General features: G+C 40.5%; 1 protein-coding gene across 2 annotated transcripts in view; it reads right to left on the reverse strand.

Moving 5' to 3' along the window:
- UHRF2 (ubiquitin like with PHD and ring finger domains 2) overlaps positions 1-9,807 on the reverse strand; it is an 82,720-nt gene extending 72,913 nt beyond the window's left edge. The window contains exon 1 of one of the 2 annotated variants that reach the window (XM_066569864.1): positions 9,343-9,807. In XM_066569864.1, coding sequence (XP_066425961.1) covers positions 9,343-9,495 — 153 coding nt within the window. In that variant the 5' untranslated portion in view covers positions 9,496-9,807. The remainder of the gene's footprint in view (positions 1-9,342) is intronic. The other variant, XM_066569863.1, reaches the window with a different exon arrangement.
- Positions 9,808-23,130: the final 13,323 nt, after the last annotated feature.

Below are 23,130 nucleotides of genomic sequence, written 5' to 3' on the forward strand. Positions count from 1 at the left end.
AAGTATCAGATAATCAATCTCCTTCAACTCAGCTATGATTTCTTAATGGGTGATTAGAACATGTCCAAGAGCAAAAATAACTGAACAGGCAATTTCATTTATGAAATTTTACCAGCTCTTCTGATTCTACTGCCTTAAGAAAAAGATGGATTTTTTTTCCTTAGTAGTAGATTTCACTTTCAGTTTCAATTCCTCTTAAAGACTGGCATGCTTCAAAAGCCTTTATGGCTTCATTAACATATTCTGAATAAAACAACACTAAAGAGCAACTAGCTTTACTGTATCTAGCACTCTATCACTATTCTAAATACATATAAGTTGATAAAAAGATTACATCTTCCAAATGTATTTTCATCATAATGTAAGATGTAACAGTGTCTGTTATAGACACTATCAATTTCAAAAGAGTCCTAGAGAAGGTTTTTATAAATACTTAAAGGTAACACAGCACTGTGCTTACACTACTACACAAGAGCAGCCACAGAAATGCAATAGTGGAATTGATACCTACCTACTATCACTGTTAGAAGAACTGTCCTGAAATATCAAGCCACAAATTACTTTAAAAGCATGTAGAAGCTGCACTTACATGAGCATGAATAATCATGCAGAATGTGGTATGATACTGCATTACTTGGGTAAAAAAAATTGCCTGACAAGTAATTTACCAATTACTATCACACTAACTACAAGTCCCAGCAGAAGGACAGCTCATTATGGCTTCTACAGCAGGTGAAGAGACCTCCCAAGAAAGCACATAGTAATGGTTATATCTTAATGAGTGATCCAGGAGCAGGATGACCTTAATCCAGCCACTGCACTTGACAATAAAGATCTTTAATCACCTATGAAAGTGTGCCTTTAAGCATCTTCTGAGGTTTTCTTTTCCAAGAAATGTGCCTGTATCTAGCAATAAAGATGAAATAAACCACAATAATGCAGATGAGCTCTTTAATTAACAATGTAGGATGAAAAATTAAGTGACATCAATCTTAATTCTACATAGGCATTACATGCACCAGGCAAATTTAACAGGAAATGTGTAAGAGTAAAGATCTTCAAGTTCAGTAAAAAACTTGGTTAGGAGTTTGTTAGAAGTTATCCAGAGGGTATTAGTCTGAAGAAATCAAGAATCTGTAACTTCCAGCTGGGTGCTCACTGGAAGCAAGCAAAGTGAACTTCCAGAACTTCATGTATTTTCCATCTTAAGATTGGTGTACAAACCTAACTTTTCCTGCCTGAAATAGGCTGTTGGAATTAAATTCCACAGAAACATTCAAACATACCTCTAACAAGCGCCTAGTAACAGAAAACTCAAAATCAACTTGTCAGCATGTAACAGTGAATTTTGGGCAATGGGATCAGCTCAGGAGAAAAACAATGCAATAACCTTTACTGTCCAACACTGGACCCTTGATTATGGACTTCAGCCATTCTCAGAGTGTGCTCAGTTTGCTTACATTTTCAAAGCTGAAAGAGAACCTGATCAGTATTTTTAATTTCACATTAAAAAACTGTACCTCCACCTGGATTCTAATCAAAAGAATGCTTAAGGACTCTGGTATCTTTAAATACATCTATTAACCACATTCAGAGTAGTAGGCACATAGTCAGTTTTTTACAGTAACTGTGTAGTGACACTGTTTCACATGTAAGTGCAGTTGTCTCAGCTACAACAGAGACAAAAGCGAAATAAAGGGAGAATCTAGTAGCCAACCATCTAAGAAAGTTAATGTCTTTACAGATTTAATATAGGCTGACTTCAAGTGTACAAAACTCCAAGACATCCACTTCCTCCTCAAGCAACTGTAGTTTTAACAATATTTGTTACAGGTTCCATACAGTCTGCTCTGTCAAAAAATATTTTGTCTGATCATTCTACTAAAACATCCCACATTCTTCTGTCACATGGGGCAATTTTTTTTATGCCATCAGTGAAGTGTTTTAGACATGTATCAGTAACTGTTGAATGCCCAAGGTATTTCCAGCCCTGAACAATGCAACTCCTCAAACAATCCATTATATCAAGAGGATAAGAAGGCAAACATCTCTAAGCAGAGACTGCATATCTATGAGGTTTACAGGCTCCTTCTCACATGTCTACAGCAGACCAGTTCTGAAGTGTGGGCTTGGGCTTCACTATACTTCCTCCACATTTAACTGAGGTTTTTACATATATACTCTGCAAGACATAAACACACTCTGTTCATACTGGTTTTTCTCTGGTACTCCTGCAAGTTTTCTCCCAACTCTCCCCTCCTATTTTTAGCGGAGATCCTAATACAAACCAAATAGCTACACCTACTCATCTTACACAAAATCTAACTACAATACAGATTTACTTTTCTAAATAGGAAATAAGTTCTATCTATACAAAAGAAACCATGGGTCACCCTCAGAAATACAAAAAGAAATCCCAGGTTAGACTTACTAGTGCTTTTTGTCCTGATTTGGATTTCATGGCTTGCTGTTAAAAAATATATGCAAATGGCAGATCATTCCATAATTTCAAGAAGGAGAATGAATTCATCAATTAAAAAGATTTTTAAAAAAGATAAAATCATTGCTGTGTCTTTGCTCTCTCTTTTAGAGAAACACACAAGTAGGTGAATTATCTGGACAACCAAGCTCTCTGACAGGCTTTAGATCCATATTCCTCTAAAACAGAATACAGACAGACCACAACATTTCGTAACACAGTAACCAAAGAAGTTATTAGTGTCTGGAGAATATGGTCTAAATTAGACTCAGTTCTGTCAATTTTTTGCCCCAAGACTCACATTTCAAAGCAGCCTACAAGAACATTTGAATATGTGATGCCACCGAAAACTCCAAGTAGGCGACACAAGCTAGCCTTTATATCAGAGAATATGCTCCCTTTTGACTGCTTATGTGTGTCATACAACAGCTAAGGACCTGCCCTGGACAGAAGGAAAAAGACAGTCATAAAACTGGATAGTATCAAATGACTTTCTATCAATTAAGTGTATTTTAAGTAGGTATCATAGTCTCAGAGAGATTCCCACAGAAAGCATACAGTGAAAATAATTCCTAGGTAACAAGAATATGGAAGCTTTCCTAATTTAACAAAGGCTTTTCTACAACTGCAGTTACAACCAAAGAGTTTGATTGTACCACAGTGTAAATATGCTGTGTTTGTTCAACTCTCCCCACAAAGAGGAAGTCTGTCATGCTATAAAAAGCCACACAACATAGAAACAAATTACAGAATCTTGTTGCTGATACTGTCAGCAATTACACATCAATCTCGGTATAAACATAATGATAAATGTACATTAGTCATCTTCATACTCAATCAACAAGACTAACTTTCTCTGAGAAGACATTGACACTTTTCCTGAAGCTCTGTACCTAAAATTAAGAACAAAAGCGTACATTCTCCAATAAACGAGAGGGTTTTACACCTTTTCTACAAAACTATTTGCAGAGTGTGTAAGTGGTATCAAGGTATTTTACCTTTTGGTCTGAAATAAATACAATCCAAAACAGATTCCAGTGTACAAGACTAGTACTGACACAAAAACAGCTGAAAGTCAAGAGCTGCAAGATTTCCTGACTTTATCAGAAAATCACAGTAAATGCAGCTATGTTCAGTCTCAACTAATGGCTTCAGAGGGTTCAAGTCTGCACCTCTTCTAAATTAAATTTTTTCTAAAGCAGATTATGTTTTGAAGATTATTTATTCCTTTGTTGCTGAGATACAGAGAAAAAAAGTTAATTTAGATATGCTAGTTTCTTCTTGGATGAAACTCTAAGTCCCATTAAAGGAATATTTGCTCATTAACTTCTAGCTGGAAGTCAGAGCAGCAAGGTTTCTCTTCTTCTGCCATTCTAAGGAGCCCTCTAATTATTACGTAAATAGAAGTTCATGTTGCCTTCTGGATGCTCTTGGATGTTATTTGATACTGTCCTTGAAAAATAAAAAAAAAAAAAAAGAAAAAAAAAGAAAAAAAAAAAGAAGCAAGCATGTCAAAATATATAGCTGCATAGAGACCCTCAGCAGCATGGAAAGAATCATCCATCCCTGCGCTGATTAGATGAGAAGGGTCAAGTACCTCCTGTATGATGGTATGGGCCTCTATAGCAAAGGCAACTGAAGTTCAGCAACAGTGGTGCCAGCGAGAGCAAAGGGCTATCTGCAGCTTGTGAGGACACCTGTAATGAAGAACTGGTTATTATCTCAAGCTTCCATAGTCAACAACAAAATTCTAAAAACCACACCAAAAAAACCCCAATAACAAAGTACATTTTTACATAATTTTACAGTTAAATCATTAAGAACAGAGATTTAATTAATAGCTTTTAAAGAATAGAATCCTCTCATAACTATCTGTGTTATTGATATTAACATTTGATTACATATTATTGTGGAAAATCATCATAATCTAGTGTCAGTGTAGACCTTGCATTCTTCATCTAAGGGTTTGTAGAGTTCTTTATAATATAAAAAACATATTCCTTTTCTAAGAGCTTCCAGACTAATTTTAAAAAGTACATGTACTAAACTATCCTAACTAAATTACATTAATGTGTGACTCAAGTGTGCAGTGTGACTTTTGGGGATGTCCTGCACAGGATGAAGAGTTGTGTGTCCCTTCCAACTCAGTGTATTCTGTGATTCTGGGAGTAAATATATAGATGTCATAAAATACCGCCCTAAAGTTGGCTGCAATTTCTTAGAGGTTACATAATGCTCTTTCAGGTTCCTAATACTTAAATAAGACATACAAAACAGCATAAAGTATACTGTTATCACCTATGTTTCTTTGCTTTGCCTTCAGTTTGTTTAGGTGCTTTAAATAAAAAAGACAATCAGATCCAAGAATGGTAAATTGCATTAGTAGCTTTACAGTAACAATTTAACAAACAGATAATTTTAGTAAACTTCTGCAATCATATAATAAAAACTCACTCACAGGCCCAACAAACCTACTATCAGGTAAGTTTTGAATATACACCATTAATTCACTATGTTGGGAATTTTGGCATGCAGTCTGATCATATCTGACCTGAAGACTCCAGATGACTGTCCTCACACTACAGAGCTACTTGTTACCAGCTTCATCAAAGAATGGCAATTACTTCCCTTCTAAGGTTTCTTCAAACTGATTCTCTAAAACAAAAAAACTTAACTGCTCCAGCTGAAGATTTCTCACCCCATATTTCTGCCTGAAGCAGATGGGGTTTGGACAGCTTCAGCTGAAAATATTTACAATTTTCCAAGCAAAATGAAGCTGGGAAGAGTCTGTGCTAAGAAACTCAATTATTCTATGAATAGGCTTAGCACTCCCATTCTTGAGGGAAAGACTTCAAGTATTGCTTTTCAAGCTTTTGGGAAATTCACCCAAGTTGAAAGTATTAAGAAAAACTTAAACATACAGTATACAAACCTGAAGTTTGGAAGCCCCACTCACATGAGATTCTACCCACTATTCATGTACCAGCCCAGGTTATAGAGCTCTCGCATAATAAAGGCATGCCCTATTGCCAGATTTTTAACTGTGTGTTTTACTGAAGCTACTTTACCACAAGCATGTTCTCATGCAAAGCCAAAGCTCCTCCATTCCTCTTATCCCTCTATTGTTTCAGTTAAATTTTACAGAAAAAAAACTCAAATACTTGGACAAACTAGTCTGACAAACTAGACTTTAAATATTCAACTTGCATGACTAAGTAACACAATGCATACTACCATAGTTCGAGCACAAAAGCAGAGCTGAATTTCTTCTAGTGAGGTAGGCCTGATTTGCAGCAATTTTCACCTCACATAAATAAACAGCTTCAATATTCTCACCTCCTCCTGCTGACTTCAGTCCCCCATGAAACAGCTTAGGAGTGGTTTCCTTACCAACAAGATTAATGACTTCAAAACTTGTTTCATTCACTGACTCCTACAAATATCAGCAAAGAAGCCTTTGGGCTCCAATGTCTTTTTTCCCCTATTTTGATAAGCACTATGGAAAAGATACTGAGATAATGGGGTTTTTTAAAAGTAGTCATCTACAAATTTTCACCAGATTCAAATTCCAACAGGGTGGGATGGGATGATGAGAGAAACCAACAAAAGACATTAGTTCTTATCTTCCACAAATAGTAGATATTGCTGAAATACAAGAGTGTGCATGTTTAGTTATATGCAAAACATAAGTAGATATTAATACTCTTACAGTATTATAGAAAACCTCAAGCTCTCTGGTGCATTTTCAAATTTAAACTTCCATGTACTTTTACTGCTCTATTTTTCCAGTATTGTAACTGAAAGAAACTAGAAATCCCACAATGACTGCTTGGCTCTACAGAAAATCTGCTCTCATAGGTCAAAATGGAAAGATATCTCCTTTGCTTTCATAAGTAAACTAAGAATTTCTATTCTCAAGAACAGCTTCACATGCTTTCCAATTAGGAGAAAGAATATACTGCTGGAAATCAGATTGTTGTCTTGCTTTTCTGAATTTCTCTAAGAACAAGTTTACTCAAAGTTAACACATAACACAGAAAAATATTAGATGCAAATAGTCTGTAGTGGGGCAAGGTTAAAATATGTTTTATTCCAGCATAAGGAAATATTTGTGGCCCTATAGGAAAATCCTTCCAGATAATGATCCACCAGCTTCAAGAGGGAAAGTGAGAGACATCACTGCAGGTTTCTATGTTCAGTAGACTTCTCTGGCTAAGTGCAGAGTTAGGAATAAAAAAAAATTTCAGGCAAAGTTCCACCTCAATCTAGAATATGCCTTTACTTCTGCGGCTAGTAGAGTCATTCAGCTTGGCAGAAACGTGGAGCCCCAGAGAGCACAGGATGTCCTGTACACATTATAGAGTAATACTATCTTGGTCATGTGAATGGTAGGTTCTTCTGACCTACCATTAACAACACTTAACAACACAAACAGCAATCTTCTGACAGTAAAAGATGCCAACCTATTCAACAAAGTAGTGCTATTCCTGGCATTTACAAGAAAAAAACCCAAACCACAACACAACAGAAATACAAAGTACTACATTAATGACAACACTAGGTTTCCTCCAGTAGTTCTAGGGTATTTTAACCCTTAAAAATAGACACGAGAAGTACTGACCACTTAAGTTCTTACATTTGCCTTTGAAAATCAGACAACAGCAAACTACAGAATAGCGTATTAACTGGATACAGAGACTCCTGCAAAATTATGGCTCCAGCTCAAAATCTCAGTTGAAATTGTTCTCTACTGCAAGCTAAGAACATGATGCTGTTGAAATTCAGCCCACAAACAATGACTCACTTAGGTTTCTACATCCTTATAACCTCATATACCTCCCATTTTTAGGAGGGCATTACTTAGACAGGCTTCCCACCACTTGTAAGATCCAGGGATTTCTAGAAGTTCCCAGGTAGACTACAGTAAGCAACATTCAGTAGCAGGATCGTGGTTCTACTAGCAGACTGTACAGATTTAACCATACTGAGCTCTAAACAGATAAAATAAGAAAAGGATTTCACCTAGATAATATTTTTAACAACACAAACAGCAATCTTCAGGGGGTGTTTAAGTTTTCACCTCAGTATACTCCTTTCTGTTTATCTCATATTTAACTAAAGTGACCTTTTAGTATTTTTAATAATAAAATGAATATTGTTTTATTTTATCACAGCCCTAAAAGAATTAAGTTATTTAGCTTCATGTTCTCAACATCCAGTTTTACTTGTGCAAGAGCAACCCTTCTGATCTTTTTTCTTATGAGCACCATGGAAACAGAAAAACAAACCATAATAAAGAAGGAAACTTCTGAATTAATCATGGTAATTACAAGAAAATTAACATTTATGGGGAGTGAAACTATAAAAACCCAGTTCCCTAACTCTTCACTAACACGATCCCAACTGTGCCCTAACTGGATATACTAAGTACCAAACTCACACATGCTGCTCATGTAGGCAACTTCAGCTATAATATTTCACTATCCCGTTTTCTCAAGCAAGACATTTGTTAAGTAAAACGTTCACGCTAATTGGACTGGCCACTGGCAGATTACACAGGAAAGCACAACTCATTACAGGCTCATCTTCCCTGCTTCTCAGATAAAGAATTTAGGGTAAAAACCTCGGGTTTGCCCCACATAGACATCTGTACCCAAAGAAGTGTGCTAGCACATAACAAAGCTAAGTTATACAACTCCAAGACTCATGTTCCTTGATTCGGTCCCTTCAGAAAAACACGTATTTGTACACAATGTTCCTTAGAGACCAGCCCTCACAAGTCCTGACTGTCACCAATCTGTAGAACACAAAAATCTAGTCATTTGCTATTTGTTCAAAATCCTAGCCACTAATGCTTGCCTCCTGGTTAACAGTTAAATTTATCTTTTTTAAGTTTTCTCTACGTGTTTGTAAAGATGCACACTTTATGTCTTTTGAGGCAGAAATCTCACTGCTGTGCATTACTCAAAACTCATCTGCTGTAAGAAGATGCATCTTCGGAGTCACTTTCCCTGAACTGTACCACACACTCGGTGCCTTCCGCGTCAGGTAATAGCTATGCTTCACTTTCACTACTTGAGCACTGCGCACACCTCGTAGTTTACGCAACGCGGCTTCAAAGGTTACACCCATCAGCGAAGTTACAGCCTGAGGCCACCTATTCGGAGCAAAATCTTTCCATCGCCCCAGGGGAGGGGAGGCTCCACCTCATGGAAGACTTCCAATCACCCCTGCCATAGCGGCTTCCCGTGGTGGGGACGAAGCGCCTCGCAGGACTACCAAAAATCGTCCTTATCCCGCCCAGGACATGCCGGGACTCACAAGTCGAGGACATCGTGGCATCACAACTTCTGCCCGAGCAAATTAACCCCGCGCCGCCTCCTCTGCCGGCCCCGCCACGCGCGGACCCGGGGTGGCGTTTTCCCGGGAAACCGCTCGCGGTCGGCCCGCTTCCCGCCCTGCCCGGCCTGGATGCGGCGGGGCGGAGGAGAGCGGGGTAGCTCCCTCCATCCCCCCGCATCCCTCCGGCTACTGTCACTTGGACAGGATGAAGGCGGGAGCCGAGGGAGGAGCCTCTCGCCGCTCAGGTGGGAAAACAAACACACAAAGGGGTCTCACCAAGACCCCGTGAGGGGTTTTACTGCGGTTTTTACTTCATAGGGAAAACGGGGGTCCTGGAGCATTCTATCAGGGTGGGCTTCCCGCTGCCCTCCCTTCCTCCCAGACCCAGGAGTAAACAAAAGCGAGAGCTCACAGAACAGCACATGGGTGGAGACGGGGACCCCTGAGCCGCACAAAGAGCCGGGCCCGGGATTAGGGGAGACCTCTGAGGGTCCGCCTGCATAGGGGAGCTCCCGCCTCACCTGCTTGCCCCGGTAGAAGAGCCGCTGGCGGTCGGGGCTCACGCGGAAGGTCTCCTCGATCTTCTCCCGCAGGCACTCGATCTTGGTGAGGCGGCTCAGGTCGTCGATGGTCTGGGTCTCCGTGCCGTCGATGGTGCGGACCTGGATCCACATGGTGCGCGCTCTGCCGCCCGCTCGCTCGGCCGGCCGCGGGCGAAGGATGGGAGACACAGGCAAGGGGTGGGAACGGGGTCCGCTCCGCGGGGGAGCGCCCACGGCGTGGGAGGTGCCGGAGAGCGGTCTGGACGCTACCCCGCTCTTTGTTCGGCCCGACGGGGCAGGAATTTCAAACCCCGCGCAGCGGGCGCGACCCTCCTGCCCGCAATACGGGCCGCCCGTCCCGCTCGGCGGGGTGCGGGAGAAGGAAAGGGAGCCGAGCAGATCCCACGGCGCTCCCCGATCCTGCCAAGGCAGCGCAGACCGCGGCGGGTCCCGGCAGGCCGGCGGCGGGCAGGGCTACGGGGATGCGCCGGAAGCCATAGCCCGGCCCGGGCACTGTTTACCGGGGAGCGCCGCCGCGCTCACATGGAGGTCACGGCGCCAACGCCGATCTCGCGAGAGCGCCCGGCCGCGGCCGTGCAGACAACACGGCGGGGTGGGGGCGGGGGCAGCGAGGCGGGCACGCGGCACCACCACGCCCCCTCCCGCCGCGCGCCCCGGCCCCGCCCGCTCCGCCCCGCGCGCTGTGCCCGGCCGGCGCGGGGCCCGCGGGGGGAGCGGAGGCGGCCGTTGGCGTCTCCATGGCGGCACGCGCGGCGCCCGAGGGCTGTGAGGGCCCTGCGCCCGGAGCTGGCGGCAGGGCAGCCCCCGGCGTACGTGGGCAACCGGGAACAGCGCTTCCCAGGATATAAAGCTACATGTAACCCTGCCCCAAAGATACAGATTAATACTAGCGGTCGATACAAATACGGGGCGAGACTAGAAAAGGAAAGAAGAACCTTCGTTTACGCCGCGAATCTGGTGTACGTTTGGATCTCTGTATTTTCCTGTATCGGGTAATTCTGCTAATTAACCACTAGGTAAATCTAGAATTACACAGCTGTTGTGGGCTAGCCCTGTTGGGCAGCTGGGCGCCACACATTCCTTTGGTCACTCTGTCACAGGGAAGTGGAAAACAAAGAAAGAAGGTTGAAAGTGAGAAAATGGGCATCTAAATAGCAACAATTTAATTAAAACGGTTAAAATTTAGTTATAAACAAAAGTTGTGCACACAAGGCAAAATGAGGAAGTATTTGAGTACGTAAAATTGACAGGCACCTGTGCATTTATCCATTTCTACAAAACCAGAGCCTTGTCATGTTTAAAGGTTGCTTAGGAAGACAAGCACCTTAACTCCTAATAATACCCTGCTCTTTCTCCTTCTTATCCCAGCTCTCATTGCTGAGTGTGACACGAGGTGTGTGGTGTCACCAGCCTTCCCCACTGGGTCCCTATTGTATTTTCAGGCAACTCCGACAAGGGGAGAGAGAAATGATGCATCTGACTCCACTGATATCAGAAGGCTAATTAACTACTTTATTATACTGTATTATTCTATACATCTAAACTGAATCTGCCAAGCACTCAACCCTGCACACACTGCATTCCAACTGCACAGAATCTCGTGACTGTCAGCCAACAGTCCTGACACACACACACACTCTTGGCCCTGATAGGCCAAGGAAACAAAACACCATCACTTTGGGTAAACAATCTCCATATTGCATTCTACGTTTGCACAAGCACAGGCACAGCAAATGATAAGAATTGTGTTTTCTTTCTCTGAGGTTCATAGATTGTGAATCCCAGAAATATTCTTGGGAAGAATTGTGCCTTGCTTTTCTCTGTGAAGAGAAGTGTGGGGCTACAGGTCTCTTCCTGGTGAACTCCTCCAGCCTACTGGCTGGCAGTGTTGTCCCAAATACAAATTCTTCTGTCTGTTGTGTAAGAAGCTGACCTATACAAGATACTTGTTTCTTTCATGTTTGTGCAGAGGTGAACACACAAAACCAGCTACAGTCAGGCTGAAAATCTCTATTTTCATAACACAGAAGTACAAGCATACCTAATTTCTAATTAGATGCCTATTTAATAGCCATTGAACCCAAATAAAGGAAATTTAGGTTAGATATATAGAAGAAATTCTTTACTGTGGGGGTGATGAGACAGAAATACAGGTTGGCCAGAGAAGTTGTGGATACTCCATCCCTGGAAGTGTTCAAAGCCAGTTTGGATGGGGCATTGAGGAACTGGGCTAGTGGAGGTGCCCTTGCCCATCACAAGGAGACTGAAACTAGATGTTTTTTAAAGTCCCTTCCAAACCAAACCATTTTATGATTCTATGATCTTTTGCCCATTTTGATGTAAAGGCAGGATATATTTTAAATTTATTGCTCATGTTCAGTGTGTGAGGGACTTCAGCTGAAGGTGGGTAGCCTAAACTTTAGAGGTGTGGTTTTCATGCAATAATGAGCTAAGTTAAGCTAAAGGACACAGGTGTAGCTGATTTTGCTAACTTGAGTAAAATTTATTATATACTGCCAGACAGTTTCCTACTTATCTGTTGTTCTCAGTTATTCACTCTGCAAAATCTTTTCCTTAAGTCATTCACCATTCATGATTCTCCCCTTTGAGACCTAAATTTCTCAATCTGAATATGAGACCATTTGAGCTTCATTTGTTTTATCAAAAAAATCTCCTCTTGTTTTCTCTCAAATTCCAAGGGATTTCCTCACACCAACAAGTCCCACTGTATATTTCCTCTTTTTGTTAGCACCCCTCTTACTGTTCTTTGTATTAATGAAATTTGAGAATCATTTAGCATTGATATTAGCCATCATCATTATTTGGTATGTTCTAGAAAGTACACTTTTACATGCTTCCATAATATATGCATACACTTAAGACACAATAAACAATAAGTACCACTAGTAAAAGGATAAATCATCAACACAGTTGTTTCAGCTATCCTTTATTTGGTAACCATGCTTTTTACCATATTACATGTGAGTCATTTAAAGAGTGTAGTAACTCATTGCCACCCCTGCTCCTGTGATCAAAAAGGGCACTGCATTCAGGTCTGCAGGCTAAAAAGAACAACTTCCAGGTCACAGTTCAGATCTATCTCTCTCCTTGGTCCAGACAGTTCCTTTTTAAATTCTTCACCAAAATCAGCCTTTGATGGCATAAATGCATAGGTTGCCTGTGACATTTGCCAAGATGTACAAATAAGCTCTGTGGTCACATATCAAAAACCATCAGAAGGGTAGAGAGCCGCATGTGCCTTTGCAGAGCTGACCTCTTCTTTTATATTACAGAGCACCAGGAAGCTGGCGAGATGTTTATAGCTGTTCATGCAATTTACAGACCTTACACATCTCTCTGCTGGGAAAGATCCCTTCACTTTCATCCCTGCTGCTGGGAAAGTTCCTTTAATTCTCAACTTAACTGGACACTTTGGCAAACCTTCTGAAACTCAATAAAGCCAAATGCAGGGGTCCTGAACCCAGGAAGAAATAACCCTATGCATCATTGCTGGGGGCTGACCTTCTGGAAAGTATCTTTCAGGAGGAGCTGGGGATCCTGCTGAACGATTTTTAACAAAAATTTGCAAAATTAAAAATCGTTAACACCACTATAGCATTAAGAAAGAGGCATTCTTTATTCAGCCAGATGCACAAAGGATTGTTTCCTCTGAAACACTGGGCAAGCTAAGTACAGAAAAAGCTCCAATAATATTCATTGATTTTCCTAGAATTAACATACATATGATAATAATTTCCCTAAAATCATTGATATATGTTCTCTCCCTTTTGCACTTGTGTTCTTCTGTCCTGGGGGTCTCTTTGGTGGTCCCTGATGGTCACTGACCCCTAAGTCATACCTGGCCACCTGGTGAACTGGTAAAAAGTTGGCACAACTGGGCTGGTTGCATTCCAGTTCTTCTTCCTACAGGATAAGTATTGTGCAGTTCCATAGGCCAGTGGTTTTTGAAGAATAAGCATTGTATTAACCCACTAGGTACAAACGATTTTTCTTCTGGCAACTTTCCCACCCTTTGAGGCTTGTGAAGCTTGTCTTCTCCTTGAGCCTTCCTAAGCCCCACCTTGCTTTTTTACCAACACCATGTAACTTCCTTGTGTTAAATGAGAAATCATGTTTTTTCAGCAGCTCACAGCAAGCATCGTAATCACAATTATTAATATGGTCACAATTATACTTTGCAAAAGGGAGGCCCAGCAACCAGTCAGAGAAAATCCAAGTCCTTTAAATAGGTTATTTAACCAGTTACTTTCTAATCCTGCCCTTAATTCTCTTTGAGATGCAGCAATATATTTAGCTGATCATCCAATTAAACAGTCACATCTGGAATGTGCACACAACTGTTGTTTAAATTCAAGCAAGCACGTACTTCATGTAAGAGCAATAGATCTAAAGCCAATCTGTTTTGTAGGGTTGTTTTAGCTGTGGCTTGCAACTTTTCATTTATTTCTGCAAAGCCCAAGTGAGTTGCATTTGCTAGAGTTTCCATTTGTAGAGTCAAATTGTGTGTGGCTGGTCTATTCCTAAAGGTAGATAACTGAGGAGTAAGATAGACTCTGAAGGCCATCTCACTATAGTCTGCATATTGGGATGTTTCCAAGTTTTGTCATGTTTAACTTCTCCCCTTAGCTGGGTTCCCAGTGGTGACTCCTTCCACAAGGGACAGAACATTAGTACTCCTAATGTCCACTGTTCTCTTGATTCTCCTGATGGTTAATGTGTGGTCCAAATTCCATTACTTCCTACCTGTGCTGTAGGTCCTAATGATTTTACAATGTCCTGCTGACAGTCTATATCTCTCCAAGAATCATTGTTTTTTGGGCCAGACCAGGTGTCATTAAGAAAGGCAGAATAATTTCTACAAACACATCCCAACCTTAGAACCTGGGCCACAGATATGAGCTTCTTTACCTGAGGATCCTACTGATGCACACAGATATTTGAGGCAATTCGACTTTTCCTTTCTATTTCTCTATTTCCCAAAGTTTTTCCTGACGTTTTATCTTATACTTAAATTGTGGAGGTACAATTATCTGCCCACATGAGGTTACCAATCAGCTGCTGGGATTTTTCATAACTTTTAAGGATTGAGCTAACTGCCTGTCCTGACTTTTATAATTTGGTTTTTGTTCTAGCTTTTTCAGCTTTTTGCTAGGTATTTTTCAGCTACTTCTTTGGCTGTTTTATCAGCTAATTGATTCCCTGCATTAACTGGGGAGTTTCCAAACTGGTTGATTGTGGGAACACAGCCATCTGGGATAAATAGTGGTTTTGCCTCAGTAGCATATACAGGAGGCATCAACCTGAGGCCATGGGAAGCAGGGTATTGAAAGGGAAATATCTAGTCAGGTCATGGCAAGAAGAGTGTGGTCATGGGTCAATATGTTAATGGAACTATTCTATATTAAGTCATGTTTCTGGTTCTTGTTGTCAGTTGGTTTGGAACCTGTCACATGTAAGGTCACATTCTGAGTTTACATTCGTGATTGGAAGCTTACCCTCAGAATATCCCTATATCTTGTTATGTTCACCACTCTCCACATCTTTTGATCTTGCTCCTCAGACTGTGTGGTTTCTGCGTTTGTTATTTTGCTACTAAAGATCTTTATTTTTGGGCAAGTTCATCACACCCCTTCCTCTGTTTTGTGCCATGCTCCCCCAACTGAGCCAGACTAGGGTTTGCAGTAAGATTGACTGCGACAGTTGATGGGCTTCACAAGTTCATTACAGCCACTTCTTTTGGCTTTTACACACTCTGTAGTAGTTAACTATTTTCTTTTTAATACTTCCTAGGAGACTCTGGTAACAATCCACTATCCTTTCATATGATTTAATGGGCATGTATTATCCCAAAACCATTTTTAAGTCAGTCCATATGTTGACCCTTTGCCAGCACTAAGTGTAAAGCCATTAATTCTGCTTTTTGTGCTGATGAGTTCTTAAGTAAAGTCTGGATTTCTATCACCTGGGTCAAGGTTACCATTGCATACCCAGCTGCACATCTTCCATTTCGTACCATGCTGCTCCCACCAGCTCCAGTTCTGGGTCCTGGATAGAATCACTATTGAGGTGAAGTCTTAAGTTCAACATTTCCCTGCTCCAGTAAGGCAACTTGGTATTTTAGCATCCTGCTAAGAAGGGTCATAGATCTTGTACAGTTCTTGGCTCCAGAGTCTGACAAATGGCTTCCTTTTGGCTGCTTCCCAAGGCTTTTTGGCTGCTTTTTCCTTGCAACATAACAAAACCAAGTTATATTACTGCCTCACTTTTTTTCCTGTTTGTGCCGTTTTCTTTGATATCCTGTATCCAGATTGTGTAAGAAATTTAACAGACTTCTAGTAGGACTGAGGCACTTCCTTCATTGATTGCTGGTAGAATATAATCTATATGTTGTAGTAAAACTCTGTGCAGATTTTTCTTTTCCAACTTTCCGCTTTCTTTTGCCGGCTAATTGCCGGACACACGGGGCTGTTTTGAAGCCCTGGGATAGCAGAGTCCATGTTAGCTGAACCTTCCACCCAAATTTTGAATTCTCCCATTCAAAATTGAACTCTCCAGTTTTGATCATCCAGGCCTCTCAGTTACCTGTACCACTGGGGTTACAGCACTCTCTACTTCCTCTGGTGTTTCTTCTACCTCATTGGATTGCTGTAACATAAAAATCTTTGTCTCAATGGCTTTTCATTCAGGTATTTGAATTTATATTTCCTCATCCAGGAAAGTTATATGATTATTCAATTTTCCCAAAAAATCTCTCCTCAACAAGGGAATTGAGCATTCAGGCTTATACAAAAACTGATGTGTCTCCCACTGTTTTCTTAATTTAAATGGTAACTGTTGTAGAAAAAAAAGGCCTTTTCTCTTTCCTCTCTCCCACACCCACAACACTTACTGGTTCCAAGCGAAGTTTTCTTCTGCATGTATTCAGTACCAAATAAGGTGCTCCAATATAATTTTTTAAAATTACCTGTTTTAAAATTACCTTTTTATTCTCCAAGAATAATGTAACCAGGGCCTCAGCTGAGGATGATTCCCTGGTCCCCTTCGGCGGGGACCATCCCTGAGGATGGTCCCCTTCGGGGAAATTCTTCATTTATGGTTATGAGCTCGATGATTTGAAGAGCTAGGTTTAGGTTTCCTGTCTGATTTCCCCTGGCCTGGGACCCCCCCCTTTTCCAATGCCCCCTTTCTTTACAAACTGCTGAAGTATACTTCAGCCACCAATTATTACAATACTCAGCCAAGTGAGCAGCAGTTTTGAGCCAATATCTTGTGAAAAAACGTCTTGTATAACCCACTAGGTGCAAATGATTTTTCATCTGTCAACACATCAACCCGTCCATGAGTCAAGAGTTTCTGAGTTTCTGTCCATGAGCAAGCAGTGTTGAAGAAAGAAAGACAAGAAAGACAATGCTACCCTGGGGTGCATTAGGAAGAACATTGCCAGCAGGTTGAGGGAGCCAGGCTTTTCTCAGTGATGCCAAGGAAGAGAACAAGAGATAATGTGCAGGAACTGATGCACAGAAAGTTCCATCTGAATACAAGGAAGATCTTCCGTACTGTGTGATTGACCATTCACTATAGAAGATTGCCAAGAAAGGTTTTGTAGTCTCCCTCACTGGCAATATTCAAGAACCCTCTGTACACACTCCTGTGCCATGTGCTCTAGGATAGTCTGCTTCAACAGGGAGGTTGGACCAGATGTCCCAGTGTGCTCCCTTCCAACCTCACCCATTCTCTGATTCTGTAAAAGGCTCAGATCTTCATGTGCTTCCAGTTTGATCAGGCATTGTTTTATTGTCACCAGGTCTGCTCCTGGTTTGAGTTCTACTTTTAAGTGGAGTCATCGTGTTTGCTTTAGCTGGTTTCTTTGAATCTCATAAAGGAGGGATTACCACATTAAATATTGCCTCCTGGGTGTCATTCTCAGGCTCTTCTGAGGTCTGAGTCATTAGTAAACAGGTTCAAGCCTTCCATGACTTTACTTGTGAATTATATAGCTATAGAGAGTTTTCAAAAAAAAAAAAAGTCATTTGAGCATTTAACTTGCATTAGTAAATCTCATCCTAACAAGGGAAGAGGATATTCTAGCATATGTAGAAACTAATTAGTCAGTTTAGTATCTCCAATTGTACAATTTATGAGTTATAGGAATGGCTGCAAAGCTCTTCTTCCACTGTCCCAGTAATTGCTATTTTAACTTTGCTTAGCAGAGTCTTACAGATAGTTATTACTAAACATGAGAGCCCTCTACAAATCAAATATCTCTTGTTTAATTCCCTGGTTTTACTTCCGGACATGCCTTGATATTTTCCCCTGGTCATATTTAGTCATTGTCAAAAAATCCTCCAATATCACAATAACTACATCTTCTGATTAACCCATCCTGCCTGTAAATAATGCAAGGATTTAGGGCAAAGGCAAGGCAAAGAAGCCTCTTTCAGACCCCTGCCTAATTGCTCCCGTTTCACCTTTTCTAATACCATTCTGTTTTCTTCCACAATAAAAAGGTATTCAGTATAGCTTACATATCCCCTCTATTGGAGTTAAAAGTCAGCACCATAATTTCCAAAAACTTCCTTTAAGATTCTCTTGGTAGGAACCAATGATCATTTGCAGTTCAACAAATCTGAAGTATTAAAAGGGACATGTATGAAAGACTAGCAGACCCTCTGCTTCCTTTGCTGGATTGCAAGGTGACTGTTTCACTGGCTGGGAGGGAGTCTGGCCTGAGTCTGGTCCACAGTAGGACTAAAATCTGCACTACCTTTCATATACTTTTTATTTTGATATATGTTCTCTTTATCCATCCCTGCCCCAATGTTATATGTGGTGGAAAGGAGGAAACTAATGCTCACAGATATTCCAGTTCCTCCCCTCCACAGCATACTTGCTGGTTTTCCTCCTCAATACATGGCACCAACATATCTCATCCCCTTTTACACTTTCCAGAATATAACCCAGATGGCTACAAAAAAAAGGAGGAAAAAAAGGAAAAATTATTTAGAAAGCAATAATGTCCTCTTTGGTCAATGGTGGTACTGATGAGAAAAGTAGGTAATGCCAAAGGGCGAACTGAGTGAGTAGCACAGTGTGTAGGGTGGGATGGAGGTGACAGTAGCTCAAAAATTATTGGAATTATTACAGCAAGGAAATGAGTCAAGAATAAGAAGGTAAAACATGGGTGAAGTGAGAAAAGTGCTAAGATCTAATTGGGAGCAAACTTAATAAATTAGTGACAAAAAAACACAGAGTTGAATAGAAAAGAAAAAATTGACATGGTATTTTATAAGACAAAGCTAGTTTTCTTAGAAAAATCTATAGAACAAGAGTGAACAAAATGAAACAAATAAATTGAGAATGACACAATGATAAGCATTATTTGATTTTAAAATGGAGTTCTTTTTACAATGGAGTATTCAAGAGAAAACCATTATGCTTTTTTTTGGTTTGTTTTTTGAGATAAAATATCAAAAAATTAAAAATATGGGTTGAAAAGTGGGAACTATTAGAAAGGGACCTTTGCATATGTAGGAGTTTTCATAGTTTTCCATGGGCAGGTTGCTTTAGCATGAAAATAAAGATAATTGGTCACTTAGGATTATGTTTGTACTGGTATTTGAAATGCTGCCTGAATTCTTAAGAATACTGTAGATCCTTTTGCAAACTTTATCTTTGCCTGTAGGAGACCTCTGTAATGACCTTAATGTGGATAGGGTAATGGTGGTAGCAGAAGAAGCGAGCAATTAACTTGACAAAGAGACAAATGTGCAGGACGTGTGAGGAGGGGTGGAAGAATGGAAGCATCGTGCCAAGCAAAGAAAGTAGAAAGAAGCCCCTGGAAGAGGGAAGTATGAGCCACAGTTTTAAGAAGGAGCTATGCAAGGGGAGCAGAAGAAGGAAAAGATAGGAGTTTTTAAGGACTTTTTTTCTGGACAGTCTTGTAATGACTTGCAGACAATACCCCCAATCTCTGTGAGTATTTCACTTTTATCAGATGTGTCTTCTGGGAAAGAGGAAGAGAAGAAGGAAATTGAAACTATCCTTCTGCTGAGCTGAACAGAAATGTGTCTCTTAACTCCCATGAAGTCAATGTGACTATTTCAGCATGGAAAGAAGAGAGAAAACCAGGATGGCTGACTTCATTAAACTAATTTAAACTTGATGAAAAGAACAGAAGCAAATGAAGTACAATTGTTACAAATAATGCAGAGTGCATAAGCATGGTATCCTATATGTAGAGTTGACTGTGCTTTCCATCAGGGAAGTTATGAAATAGAGAAAAATTGTGACAGAGTTCATAACATAAATATTTCTTTTTGATTATAATGGAAACAGAACTGCTAACAACTCTGCCTCATTAAAAACAATAACTGTAGCAATGATTCTTCTGCCAGAAGGGTTGAGGCAAAAGTTGTTATCATTGATGTGGGCTCTGTGACAGCTGGAATGAGAAGCTTACAATAAGCAGCCTAAGAGTTAAAGGCAACAGAGAAGTGAGTGTTTTGCCTTGATTAGAAGTAATAAAAGTTCTTTTTATTTACATTGAGAAGAGTCCCGGTGCTAGGGACCATTGTACCTGCCCATGGAGTGGTGTACTTAAAGCTCAGGGAAGTCTTTCTACAATCTGCTTTTATATATTTGCATAACATTTTTTCTGAAATGGTGAAAAAGGTAAAAAGAAGTAAGGAGACTACATCATTCTAATTAGTCTTTTCCAGAACTGATTCAGAATTTCACATGCTTTTTTACATATTTCTGCTCCTTCTAGCAAACTTGCTTTAAGAATTTAACTCCTTATATACTTTTGTCTGTTAAAAGCTTGTTAATTCCTGATAGTGAAGTTGTTGACCTTAATTATTTCAGATGTCACTAATCTTTGTAGTGAAAACTAACATTTCATGAGATAGTAATTTCTGCTCTATGTATGATTTAGAACCTTTTTCTTGGTTTGGATTGTTCTTGTCAGTTTAGGTATCAATATGATATATTGCAGCATATTGGAATATTTCATTTTTAATGGAAATGTAGTGATTTTTTAAAGAATTATGGTTTTTAATTGTGTTTCAATTTTGTCATCATTGAAATGGCTGAGACATTATATTTTCTTTCAAGCTTTTGTTTATTAATTCTGTGATGTTTTTGCCACATCTAATCATATTGCATTCTCTACATTCATCTTTCTAAAAAGATGCTAAAGAGCAAAACAATTGTTGAGTATAGTGTTCATAGTTACGTAGTTTATTGTTTTAATATAAATAAATATTTTATGTGTATCATAAAACCAGTCTTCTCTAGCAAGGCAGATGAATGTTGAAGTATTTCATAATTACTTGAGAAATTTAAATGGCAAGGAGTGCTATTAATGCTTAGTTGGTCAATTGGCATTTTGAGGTATTAGGGGATGAACACGCAACTCATCATGTAAGCATAGAAGTTAGAAAATTGAGAGTAAAACTTATTATTTCTCACACTGTTATGTAAAAGGAAGGGGGCATATCTACTCGCTGTGTTGTTGTCCATTCTTTCTCTGACTCACAAATGGTAGTCTCTGTAAATCTGAGCCTCTGTTATTCTGGAAATTATATGAAAGGATTATATATATGAGGCCATTCAGAGCTTTCCACCATACCATTGGCTTTTATGCATGTTGGTGTTTCTGTGTAAAACACAGAATGGTGTAAACACAGTCTTAACATAGAGCTGTATTCAGTCCTCAAAATTTGTCTTAATCAGGAGTACAAACCAAATTCCTTTTAAAAATTTCCAGGTAGTTTGGAGCCTTACTATGTGAGATACCACCTTTTCTTTACTAAGTTGTCTTGGGGTGATTTTATGATGAGACTTTATGCCCTAATCATCTGCATTATGCCAAGAAATGGCTGCTGCAGCTTTAAGATGGGTCCTGGGCTGTGGTGGGGAGCCTTTGGCTTCTGCTCGGTTTGGTTCCAGCCTTTGCTCTCCGGAGCGCACCGGGTGTGGACTCGGATGCTACATTGTTGCTTTTGTTGGATAAATTTTTGCTTGCTTGAAGCAAAAAGTTGGGGTTTCTCTCCCTTCCCCCTAGCCTGGACGCTGTACCGGGAATCCTCTCCGCTGTTTTTGGGTTTTTTGCTTGACATGTTTCGGCTTTTGCTTTGTTGACTTTTTTTTCAGTCCGTCCAGGGAACTGGTGGGGGGCTGCACCCAACCCAAGACCTCGTAGAAGCTGAACCAACACGAGAAATGACACTAAAATCTACCAATTTCACCTGCTGTGAGGAGAAGACCAATGCCAGAAATCCAACAGGTTCCCAGCTGCTGAGTAAACATTTTTTCTCTCCCTTCCCCTGAGACAAAGAGCCAGCCGCCACTTTTGCCTCCTGGTCACTCAGTGAGGTGAGGGTGGGATATAAGGTTCAATTTTTTTTAACCTTTTTTTTCCCCCACTTTCAGACTAATATTCATTATTCTCGTTGGCAAAAGGGGATTGGAGCCCTTCTCTTTAAAGAAAAAATATTTTTTCTCTCTAAGCCAAGACACAAGTCATCATTGTAGGACTGAAACTGTCCCATGATCTCACCACATGAGCCAGCACTGTGCCCAGGTGGCCAAGAAGGCCAGTGGCATCCTGGCTTGTGGCCAGCAGAACCAGGGCAGTCATATTCCCTCTGCACTCAGCACTGGTGAGCCCACACCCCAAGTCCTCTGTCCAGTTTTTGTCCCCTCCTTACTGCAAAGGCATTGAGGTGCTGAAGTGTTTCCAGAGAAGGGCAACAAAGCTGGTGAGGTATCTGGAGGGCAATTCCTATGAGGAGTGACTGAAGGAGCCAGAGTTGCTTAGCATGAAGAATAGAAGGCTGAGGGGGAATGTTATCACTTTCTACAACTTCCTGAAACGAAGGTGGGGATCACTTTCTTCTCCCAGGTAATAAGTGACTGGATAAAGGAAAACAGCCTCAGGTTGCACCAGGGGAGATTTAGATTGGCTATTAGGAAATGTGTGGATGTGACAATTAGGGACATTGTTTAGTGGTGAACATGGCAGGGCTAGGTTAACAGCTGGACTCAATAATTTTACAGGTCCTTTCCAACCTAAACGATTCTGTAGACTTACCTCATCAACAAGGTCATTTCAAGATCCAGTTCTTCTTCAAACTCAATAAGATGCATTGCATCATGTTTAACCAAACACAGCAATTTCTTGTGGATCCAGGTATGACTGTAGGTTAACAGTGTCTCATCAGCAAAAGCAACAGCATTTACTCTAATTCTTAGAACAGCTCCCGGTAAAACAGCACTAAGAGTAGCTCATAATTCCTAAAGATTATGCCCAGATTAATAAAACTATAATCCTATTACACCAAAATCTGCAAGCGTAAAGACTAGAAATAGCACATGTCAGGACACTAGTTTCAAGTCTAAACGTCGATGCAATGACGTCTCCATAGTTTATAAGTATTAGTATGTGTTACAGCAGTCTAGCTCTTTCACTGGCTCAACAATGTCAGCTAATTCTCCCTGAAATGCTAGCTCAGCAGACCCACCTTCCAGACTGATCTAGTTTTTCACTCATAGCATATCTAGCCTTTACTGTATAACATCATCCTTTGCTACCCTTCCAAACTGAAATGCTAACCTCATTTTACTGTCTAATTAAAGACAATTGCTTCTTTTGTGTCTGTTAACCTAGGAGTAAAGGTTCTGGGTTTGCAATTGTGTTAGTATATAAGCTGACCTCTGAAAATT

This window comes from Molothrus aeneus, chromosome Z, assembly GCF_037042795.1.
Source record: "Molothrus aeneus isolate 106 chromosome Z, BPBGC_Maene_1.0, whole genome shotgun sequence".
Classification (NCBI taxonomy): Eukaryota; Metazoa; Chordata; class Aves; order Passeriformes; family Icteridae; genus Molothrus; species Molothrus aeneus.